Below are 11658 nucleotides of genomic sequence, written 5' to 3' on the forward strand. Positions count from 1 at the left end.
AGAATTCTTCTTTCATTTATTGCTTGTTTGTATATAGCACAGTATTAACAGTAATGTGTTTTATATCTGTTTCATAAGATCAAGTGTGTTTCTCAAGCAGAAGCCCCCACCTCCACTCCCCAATGCCACATAGTAAACCACCTTTAAGGTTTTGATATAGAAAGGGGTATGTGTCTGCTGTTCAAGGGGGAGAAAATATGTTGGAAATAATCAGTCTGACTTTGTTGTACAAAAAGGCAAGGTTTTCATGCAAGTTTCAATTTGTTAGCTAAGGATTTAATTTTCTCTTGCCTGCCATATTTGGTGACAGTACGGTTAATTTCCAGGGTAATGATGTCAGTAAATTAGAACCAATTGAAAGGATGACTGGTCAAAAATTTGGACCTAAGCAGAATAGTAAAATATACATATATCAGCTGCTCAATTTAAACTATTATCAAACTCACTTGCAGAAAGGAAAGCACAAGGATAAGCCAGAAAATGCTAAAATGTGGGTGTTTTTTTTAAAGGACAATTTTGTGATAGAAGTGTTTTTTAAGTATAAGGCATGGTCAACCCATTCCAAAAGCGCTACCAAGAGATGTTGTAAAATAGCTCATAATTTCCTTCCTCCTTTCTCAGGCTCTGTTCCCACACATAGTTTAGGCACGGTATGACTACTATTATGAATCTTAATTATTTACACACAGCTACCATTCCCTTGCTCATAGGTTGTTTTGTGGTAGGGTTCAAGTTTGAAGAATAACTGACACAAAAGAGGGATATGAGATGAGCCAGCCACTAAGGATTGCCTGAGACAAGCGCAGAAACTGTAGGTAACATGAAAAGATTACCAATGGAATAATATGCTTCATAGATAATATTATCATGAAGTCCCTCAGGAGAGAAGCTTTATCTCCGACAGAAAGCTCTCTCACCAGAAGCCAATGTCCCCCCCCCCCCCGATATATCCCCCAGGGTACAGACCTGACAGCTCAGTCAGTAATTTTTGCATTACCAGCTCTGTCAAACAGAGTCGCACTCCTCTTATTGCACAACTTACAACTGCTTCAAATTCAGACACAAAATTCAGACTGAGCATAAGTAAATAAATAAGCCACTTGCATGCTGCAGGGAACGTGTTATGTGTGCATCTTGCATGAGGCACCAGCTAGGCTTATGTTTTAAAGTTTGTGTGTGTGTATGTGTGTTTTAGAGCAGCCCCATTCTTTTGTATGTTTGCCTGCTGCTTAGCAACAAAAGGGTCCTGCACAGTCAGGCACTAAAATTAACAAAGTGTTTCCAGAGTTGAAGAAAGGCACTTGAGGATCACAAAGATAAAACCAACCGCAACACCGAGAGAAGTTTCCAGAGAGAAATCTCAAATAAGTGGGTGGGTTGGGGCACTTAAAGGAGCAAAAAGTATTTGAGTTTTTTTCTTTTCTTTTCTTTTTAAAAAAAGGTTCACGTGACAAGACAGCAGTAAACCTTGCTACTTTATTTGCTACTTTATTTGCAAAAAGGGTTACTTGTATGCAAAGCACGTTGTAAGGAAGGAAAAGAACGATTGAAACTTGAAGGCTGTTTGATTTTAAATAGAACAAAAATTAAGAAAGAAGGAAACATCCTAAATCTGTGTAAGAATTCATAGAGTTTTGCTGACTCACTTCAGGGGACACCCTGACCACAAAGAAATAGCAAACCTGTTTGTGTTCTGTACATGTCCTTTCATGGGTGTAGCCGGTATTTTTGGTGGGAGGGAGAGAACCTCATATTTGTTTTTATTTTGACTGATTTAGGGGGGCAACTGCCCCCGGGCTACACTCATGTGTCCTTTAGACATAAGGGTACCATCTGGGCTTTTTTCCAGCTGCAATTCACCGGACCTCAGTTTTGGCACCTCTCAGGTGGGTGCCATTGCCATTAGAAGAGAACAAAGGAGGTGTTCATCGTGATTTCTGGCATCTCTTTTTCTAGAAAATAGTACTGGGCACCATATTAATTTCAGGCCATTCATACCAAACCAACAGCAAACGTTCATACCAAACCAAACCAGTAACTAGCAGCAAGAGACATTCTAGGCAGGTAGACTTGCTAGGACCCAACACAAGAGTAAAGAATCCTGTAACCATTTGGGCAAGAGCCAGGAGGTAGTTGTGCATTTACTGCCTGAAGTGTGATATATCTCCCACTCCTTGAGAAAGAAAGGACTGGTGCAATGACCCCTTCCTAGGTTATCGAAGATGAAAAAAATACTTTTACATGGAGACATGGGCATTATACCAAGCAGAAACGACATAAATGAAATAAAAGCACTTGGGAAAGATATGATTAAAAACAAATAAACAGCTACTCCAGCTGCATTGCCCTAAGAGGCCCCCATAAATCATCTCCTTAAACTGTACTTGAAAGAAAGAAATAAAAAGCATAGCAGCGTTTCTAAATGGGTTTTTATAGTGTGAATGAATATGATGGCAAAAAAGGTGACAGACCTCAATGGTTGTTATTCTCCTGTCACACCTATATTATCAACAACACTTTAATTTAGAACCCATGCTACCACTAGACGCTGCTGAACAAAGCCCAAAATCAAAAGGCATGCTTGGGAAGTCATGCAGAATAATGTTGCCTTTAGACCTTCACAATGACAGTTTACTGCTCTGAGACTAGATTTTTGTCCACCAGCCCCAGCTGCAGGGAGAACTGCTTGGGGGCTAGTTTTAAGAGGACTCAGCTACGTTATAAAGCAGCCTGCCAGTAAAACATGGAGGCCAATCTCTGTTCAAAGATTTGCTCTGCAGATGGTGGCAGAGAGGAAGTTTAGTTAGCAAAAGATCCAGCTTCTAGCAAATCGGTCCATAGAGATGGGGGCGGGGGGGGGGGATTGGAACTGAAAAAATATATGCCAAAGTGTTGCACTTAAGGAGGAAGAAAGACATTCACTAAGGAACAACAGCAAGAAAGGCAGCAACACCACTCCTCTTCCAACTTTGTCCATGCTTTTATGGGGTTGCTTTTAATTTGGCTCCTAAATGCAACAAAGCCTGGTTCAAAGGCACTGGCATTGCATTCATTCCATCCAGTACTTATTGCATAAATTCTGCATCTATAATAATGCTGGCTATTTTCAGTTTAGCCTTTGATAGAAGCTAAAGCGTTTGGTTTATATTGTACTGAAGTATTTGTTAAGGAAGGCAATGTTAGTGCTACATGTTCCCTTTTGTTCTGTTTGCCAGATCTACTCATAAGATAATGGGGGTTCTAAATCCTCCGTACTACCTAATAGCAAGCATGAAGATAAATAAGTTATTCAAGGCATTACCTCTGTTTGAAAACCTTCCACCAAGATGGCAACCAACAAGTTAAAGAGAACGTAGTTTCCGAATGTCATGAGGGCAATGAAGTAGAGGGCAGCCCAGGAAGAGGTAGAAGCCATGCCGTTGTACAGGACTTTATTCCAGTCTTCCTGAGTCAGTATCTAGATTGGGGGGCGGGAAGGGGAGGGCACGTTAAGGGAGATAGAAGCACAGATCATTTGCACTCTCTTAAAGTTAGTTTGTCCTGCTCAGTTGAAGTGAACAAGCATATTGTTATTTGAATAAATTATTTCAATTCTTTGCCATTTTAAAGCTTCTCATTCACATCAGCATTTCAGACAACAAAAACATAAATTCTGCAAAGACACTGGTTTCTAAAAACTGCATCTGGAAAACCAAAACTTAAGTAGGTTCTGTATTTTATGAGCAGGCATTCCCCACTCCTACCCCCAAAATGCTTATAGATCTCTCCAGGGCTTTTTTCCCAGCCGGAACTCAGTGGGTGCCATTGCCATTTTAGCCTCTCAGGTGGGCACCATTGACATTATAAGAGAATGAGGGAGGCGTTCATGGTGAGTTCCGGCACCTCTTTTTCAAGAAAAAAAATAGCACATGCTCTCTCTTAGCATTCAGTATGACATTTTGGAGAATCTCAAGCTGTTATCTCTTCAAGGGATGGGTGCTTGCTTATTCTTTCTGTAAATCAATTTGAATTTTTTTAAAAAACCTCTTTGATATTTGATTACCATCAACCAATATATAAATGCTGTGAAATAAATAACTGTTAGCCATAATGGTTGCATTACCTGGAAAACAGTAACGATGGCCCAGAGCAAGGAATCAAAGTTCTTCCTGTCGGGAAGAGTGTCTCCATCTCTCTCCGAAGCAAATTTACAGCCAAAGAGATGCATCCCAAGAATACTGAATGAAAGGGGGAAAAGAGTATATTAAGAAGAACAAGATTGTATTGGAAAAGAGACTCTTCCACTTAGCAAATAATGTTTGGAGTGAAGTTCCTTACTCCTGCACCCCGCCACTCATGGAAGGACAAAGAAAAAAAAGAAATGAAATGGGAATTCAGCTTTTAGTAAGCTACTTTCTCTGAGCTCTGACACCATGCCCTGTGGTGACTAGCAGTTGAAGGCTCATATATGATAAGGCTTCGTTTGTTGGAACGAAAAAGTTTGAAGACTCTCACATTATGAAGACTGTTGGACTCTTGAGGGTTCACAAACTAAAAACCAAAGTGTTGCTCAGCCTGGGGAGTTTCAGGGTTAAAGCCATCAGAAGTAGAAGCATACTACACCACTCAGGTGGGGGAAAGAAATAACTACCATTTTCAAAAGATGCAGAGTTGTAGCACTGTACATTAAATCACTTTCCATCTTAGCAACTTGTACTGTTTTGCCATGGCACATAAATTAATATTGGCCGATTCCACCTCAAAGCACAGAAACAACAGGCTTCAAAAGGGAATGAAGGGGCTCATTTAAGTACCCACCTGAAGATAAATATGAAAAGCATCAGCAACATGCAGAATGTGGCGACATTGTCCATTGTTTTCATGAGCACCACCAGCTGGCGCTGGAGAGCAGGCATGAAACGGACCAGTTTCAGGACTCTCATAAGGCGAAAGGTCCGTAGAACAGACAAGCCTCCACCCTGCTGTCCCACTATCTCCCAGACACTAAGAAGATAAAAGAATAATGTTAAATGGGTTCTTGTGAGGAAGAAGTACATCCATGCATAGAGTGCTTATAGCAAAAGTGGGGAAGGCCTATAGTACAAACTAGCTAGTAGAGCTCAGTGGTGTGAAACAGGGATGCTCACAGGATGCTGCATACTACATGAGACAAGAACTTCAGGCAATACAGACCTACAAGTATCTGCTGCAGAAATATGGAGGCCCAGGGGCAAATGGAGAAACATACATTTTCCTGGGTTTTGTTTTTTTAATGACTCAGTATTATCACCCACTGAAAATGTTGTTATAAACTGGGAAGGGGGAGGGGACCTCATATTTTCCTATTGCAAAGTTATCTGTGAAATTTAATTACATCACAAGAATTGTGCTGTTCTGAGCTTTCTCTCTGGAAAAATCAATTTGTTCTCTTTCTGTAGTATATTCTTCCGTATGTATACTGCTTCCAGATGCAAACAATCTCATTTTGTTTATTATAACGTTGATACACGTTTTGAGACTGGGTACATATGCAATTATGATTTGGGGAAAAAATATTTCATAAATACACCAAATGCTCCTGTTTGGTGTGTTAACAGCTAATAAAGTTATATACCCAACACTTTTCATTTTCTTAAACTGTTAATGTTTAAGGTGGACAAAGTTACTGAGTACTGCATATATTTCAGCTCCCCCCCCCCAGACCTTAGGATTTCTGAAAATTTTAAATTTCTAGCCAGAACTTGCATTTGAATTAAAAAGAATTATGCCAGCATACACTCCTAACATATTTTGCATGTGCCTGAAAACTGAACAAGCAGCCAGATAGGTATAAGCCCACTTTGAGGATACTTTACTTAATGGATGAGTGGTAAATGTTGAACGATCTCTTCAACTGGAAAGTTCTGCAGATAGAAATATCTTTTTTTTGGTCATGCACTTTTTAAAGATAATATGTGCTAAAGGAAACAGGTACATTCTTGGTTGCCATTCCCAGTGTGTGGCTGCCACAAGGAAGGAAAATAGCATTTAAGTAGCTGCTGTTCAGTGCTTCCCCTATGTAGGAAATTCCCCTGAAGAAGTTATCAAAATGGTGCTGTTGCACATAATCACGAGAGACGGGAGACAGCGCTGGTTTTTAGGAAGTTTTCACAGCAGTTCTGGAGCACATATTCTAACAGAGAGAGCAAAAGAACCGAGACCTCCATAAACATTTCAGACGTTCCTTACTATTTTCCCGCAGCTTTATTTTAAACAGCCCAGTTGGGAGAAATCACTTTACCTGCTCACATAAAATGACAACTCCAGGCCAGTTACCTGATCACTACGATGATCCCATCAAATATATTGTATGGATTTTTGATGTAGCCAAAAGGGCCGTACACGAGCAGTTTCAGAAGCATTTCTAGGGCAAAGAGACTAGTGAAGACAATATTGCTGATTTCCAGTGCATTGGTGAGTTCTTCAGGCTGGAGAAATGAAGAAAAAGGAGAAAGAAAAATATATATGTCAAGATGAACAAAATTTGTGCTCTGATAGGCCAGGCGGTTCCAAGAGATGCGAGTAAATGTCAACTCAGTAATTACTGTATTCGTACAAGTCAGCAAGACAATGCTGGTGAATCTCTGGCCTATAAGTTATTTGTTGGCTCCTACAGTGCTTTTTTGTAACTCCCGAAACTGACCCTAGCACACTATGAACAGCAGCTATGAGGGGGAATTTGGTATTTGATATCACCCCCGGCTCCCTATCTTCTGGTGACAAGACGAGCAATAAATTAGCAAGAGATTTTAAATTAGTCTTTATGGCATTATATGTTTCACAGGTAATTAGTACACATTAAATACTGCAAGATAGTTATTAAAAGACATTGAGATGTGTATCATAATCTCACAAATAAAGTAGCACAGGGAGCTCAAGGGCACATTATCCTCGATCCTTATATACACTCACTAATTAAGGAACTTTGGGAAATTAACTGCAACATGAAATCAATATTTTAAATAATGAGGAGTGATCTTCAGAACCCTCTTTGTTTTTGAGCATGCAGTGTGAGACTTAGTCTCAAATTCTTAAGCATATACGGTATATACACCGCTTCAGTTAAATTGGTTCCATGGAAATATGCACTATTAAAGTATCAAAACCGAGATACCTATACCATAATTTTGAAAACCCAGCAGACAAAAACAGAACAATCAGCAACATTTCAAAATGCCTAAAAGGTTTAAAAACAATAACACACACATAGGAGACAAAAGGGTTCTACTTGGTATCTAAAAGAAAATAAAGTTGGCAACAGGCAAGCCGCTCTGAGGAGCAAATTTCATAGGTGAGGCACAATGGCTGAAAAGGCCACCTCTCTGGTTATCGCCTGCTTAAACTCTTAACAAGGAGGAAACAAACAGTAGAGTAATATAAGAACAGAAGAAGAGTCCAATTGGATCAGACCAAAGGCCTATCTGGTCCAGTATCCTGCTTCCCACAATGGTCAAACAGGAGGCCACTGTAAGGTCACGAGGGCCATGGCACTGCCTCACATTTGCTCCCCAGTCTAATCCTCCATGCATTTACTTAATCCTCTTTTAAAGCCTTGCCATTGGAAAAAAAAAGCCACCTAAGGGCTGATGCAGACCATGCATTTAAAGCACATGACCACCTTCAAAGATTTCTGGGAACAGTAGTTAAGAGTGATGGGAAAATGTAGCCCTGTGAGGAGGAAACTACATGCATAATTGTATACGCTTCTATTTTGTTCCTGATCCCCTTAACTTGCCAGTTTTTCTAAATTAAAAAAAACCCAAAAATAAATGTTGGAACCTTTCCTTGTAACAGTTGCTCCAGCTCTCTAAGCATCTATGCTGCCATTTTCGGCACTTTTCCTGGTTCTACAATATCCTTTTGAAATACAGCAACCAAAACAGTAAGTACACAAAGTATAGTCATGCCATAGATTTTTTAAATAAATACTTCATGATATTGGCTGTTTTATTTTTAATCCCTTTTTCTAATAATCCCTAACATGGATGTTGCTGCCTCCCCCCCCCTTTTTTTTTTACAGCTGCCACACATAGGTCAACTTTTTCATAATGTTATTCACCACGTCCCAAGATCTCTTTCCCGGTCAGTCAAACCAGCTCAGACCCAATCAGTTTATATTTTATGCCCAAATGTTCATCACTTTTCATTTAACTTAATGCGCCGGGCAGCACTGGACATGCTACGCCCCTGACAGAAACAACTGCCTTGGGCACTTGCTATGTCCTCCTACCCAGCCACTCACTATGCACATCCTCAGCTTTGTCCCCTAGTCTTTGGGAAAACTATAGTCATGAGCATGTTCTGATCCTCTCACCAATGTTACATGTGCAACTTTTACAATTAAGATGGCTCAAGAAAACACCACTGCCAAAAATCAATCTTTTTTTCTTTTTTGGTTTCATGATTTTCCTGCAAGAAATGCAAGCTATAATTTAGAAACAGACCCTTAACCAACTCTCTGTGCAATTCCCTGGGGTTTTTTTGGTTTATGTTTTTATTAAAGGACTTTTCATGAGTTGCAAAAGTACATTCGGCGCCTCTGTTTTCAAATCGTACTCTTTTCTTCACTGAGAGTGGGGAGGAAGAAGCAAGGTGGGCCTAATTAATACGTTGGTTTACTTTTTCGCACGTGTCTTTAAAACATGTAAGATATTAAACACATTTTTCATCTAAAGCAAATAAACCTTGACACACACATATCCACTTAATGTATACTACATACACATACATACACTCATTCTCTCTCTCTCTCTCTCTCTCTCTCTCTCTCTCTCTCTCTCTCTCTCTCTCATGTGGTAGGAGAGCTGTCCTATAAAGCAGTTTCAAATTGCCTTATTAAAACATGTGCTTTGAATGGAAAAATATCTTATTTACAATCTCAATGGCACTGAGGGAGTTGGCATATAGTCATTTTCATCCTGGAGGCCATATTATTTGAGAAGCAAATACTGAAGGCTCTCACAGTAGAAATACTAATCTTCTCTTTAATCTAGTATCCCACACTAATTTTTCATGCAGTTTTCTTCTTGAAATGTCACCCAGTGCAGCACTTGCAGCTCTGTATTTCCTACCAGAAAATGATATATTAGAACTGTCCGAGCTTAATTCACAGTCTGTGAAAGAAAAAGACCCCTTCATTACTGTCAGTTGAAACAAACTAAGAATTTATGGTTAAATTGATTCTAATAATGATATGGCTTCCATATCCATATCCGACTGTAATTCTATTTTGCTCCAGTTGAAAAAAACAAAGTACTCAAACTGCCCCAGTAGTAAGTAGTTACTTACTACTTACTATAGTAAGTGACTACAGTACCTTTAATAGCAGGGCATGTTTTGCAGAAATGTATTTTGTAGACGGATAGAATTATCTAACCAGAGCAGAAATGCTGTTAACAGAATATTTTTTTTTAAAAGACAGCCTTTTCTAACTAGTCATATTATGAAGACTTTCAGGAGTTCCCCTCTTTTTCCTTAGCAAAATGGCTTGTAAAATGTTGCCTTTTCTTTACTATTCAGTCTTCACTGCAGTACATGTTCAGGACAATATATGCAGAGTAAAGATCGCAACAGTAAACTGCTCCTTTAAGAGGCCACAAAGAGGGCGTATAACTAACAAGAAAATTAAAAACAAGTTTTTTCAAGCAGAAACAATGCAGCTTCAAAGACAGGATCAAAACAAAGCACAGTTTTGGTACGGCAAACCAGAAGGGCCAATATACTACAGATAGTATGCAGCTATGCCTGAAAATCAATTCTGCATCAGAATCACAGCTGGACTTCTACGATCATAGCAGGGAGGCAGCTGGTGCTCGCTAGATCTGATGAGGCTGCTAGGGTCACATCAGATGGTCGTACCCGCCAACATTTCCCTGATGAAAATAGGGACGTCCTAAGGAAAAGCTGGACATTCCGGGATAAAATCAGAAACCGGGATGGCTTCTGTAAATCTGGGACGGTCTCTGGGAAATAGGAACACTTGGAGGGTCTGTGAGGTCACAAGTACATGGCAAAGTTATGCCCCCCCTCCTTCTCCCTTGCAAACATAAAGTAGATACTTAAGCAAGGCAATTTCACAAACAGCGCATAACTAAATGAACGTGTGTTTTACTTTGGTTCAGAAGGTGTCCCTGCTGTCACAGTTCCTTCTCTGGGATGGGAGAAATGTTGTGTGGCCTCCACCTCACTCTGAAGAAGAACCTTACATTGCGACTTAGGTTCTTTGCAGAGTTTGGCTCTGTGGACAGGCCCCAAAGAACACATGAAATTGTATACTGGTTTGCTGCTGTACTGTCAAATTTTGATTCAAGTCAAACATTGGTAAACTGTTAAACTATAAAATTTTAAATTTGCCCATTCACAAATTTTGCCAGGGGTGGCAAAGTGACAGCAGCACAGGTGCTCTTCAGAGCCACCTTGTCCACCTACCTCACTCTGAGGAAGGATCCTGCAAAGTGCTCTGTTGATGCAGCAAAGACACTCCTAAAGTGGCAGGGCATGTTGAATTTTCCAACTTTCCAACTCCAAAAATGAGGGATGCTAAAAAGTTTTAGGATAACTTGAGAATCCAATATATGTTTGGGTTAATGAATACAATTTAATGTTGCTTGGTAAATAAGTACTTTAAAATATTGATGTTTTAACATTTTTGTGGAATTTCTAATAATTTTAAACTTGTCTGATTATTTTTTTGTGGAGGAAAATGTGTGCAAAATTACATCAAAATCATCAAAAATGATAGGACATCAGATTGGCTTGCCAGATTTGGAAGTGGCAGGAAGATAAGAAAAGAAGGCTTGCTGAATATAAGCAGAGAAGTAAGCAGGATGCTTGATTATAATCAAATGAAATAAATCTTCTGTGATGATGAAAATGAAGAGCAAATAGCTGATGCCCAAAATGGAAATGATGGAAGTTAACGAATTGACTTTAGGAAAACAAAGTACGCCTTCTACTTCTAATAAAAAAGAAGAATACAGCACATTAAAAATACATAATGTTGCTATGTAGAACCTCAAATACGGTGTGTTCACCTGCATACCACAGCTGCCATCACCACTGCTGCCTTTATAGACCCCTATCTGAAGAAATTTGCCAAAATTAAGCTTCACTCCCTAAAATAATATGCCCTACATCACAGGCCAGGGTGTGGGTGTGGGTGTGGTTGAATTGCCCCTCCTGATGTGCCACCTCAGACAAATGGCTCACTTTGGCTCATATAAGGGCTATATTTGGAGAGGAAACAAAAACCACTAAACCCAAGGATGTCCTTCCAACTCTATGTTCTCCTTTCAGTCACTTGATACCTAGGATTCCTGTGGAGTTTTCTCTTACCCCAAAGCAGATAAAGTCTTCTCAAAAGTCTTGCTCCCTTATAATGATGTAGAGCCTCAAAAAATGGAAACTTTCCCTCAATCTGAAAGTAAAATCAAGGTCACTTCTAGCTGTCAGGGTATGCATTCAGAACATGGTGAAAGAAAAGTAACCTCATCCTCAAAAATAATCTATGGTAATTTGAACTTTACAAGCAGATGTCTAACCTCAATTACTCCATGCACAGCTTTGTCCATCTCAAATAAATGTTATATGACAGTGTTCAACAACTTTGTCTCTGTGTAAATCAGGACAAGACCTGGCCTT

General features: G+C 39.6%; 1 protein-coding gene across 20 annotated transcripts in view; it reads right to left on the reverse strand.

Annotated features, from left to right (window-relative positions):
• CACNA1G (calcium voltage-gated channel subunit alpha1 G) overlaps positions 1-11658 on the reverse strand; it is a 326619-nt gene that overhangs the window by 87364 nt on the left and 227597 nt on the right. For all 20 annotated transcript variants that reach the window (XM_083727936.1, XM_083727932.1, XM_083727930.1 and 17 more), the window contains exons 10-13: positions 6295-6446; positions 4798-4983; positions 4103-4217; positions 3302-3457 (exon numbers count right to left, since the gene is read on the reverse strand). In XM_083727936.1, the coding sequence (XP_083584062.1) occupies positions 3302-3457; positions 4103-4217; positions 4798-4983; positions 6295-6446 (609 nt within the window). The remainder of the gene's footprint in view (positions 1-3301; positions 3458-4102; positions 4218-4797; positions 4984-6294; positions 6447-11658) is intronic.

The sequence above is a fragment of the Podarcis gaigeae genome, assembly GCF_964106915.1.
Source record: "Podarcis gaigeae genome assembly, chromosome: 2".
In the NCBI taxonomy this organism is placed as follows: domain Eukaryota; kingdom Metazoa; phylum Chordata; class Lepidosauria; order Squamata; family Lacertidae; genus Podarcis; species Podarcis gaigeae.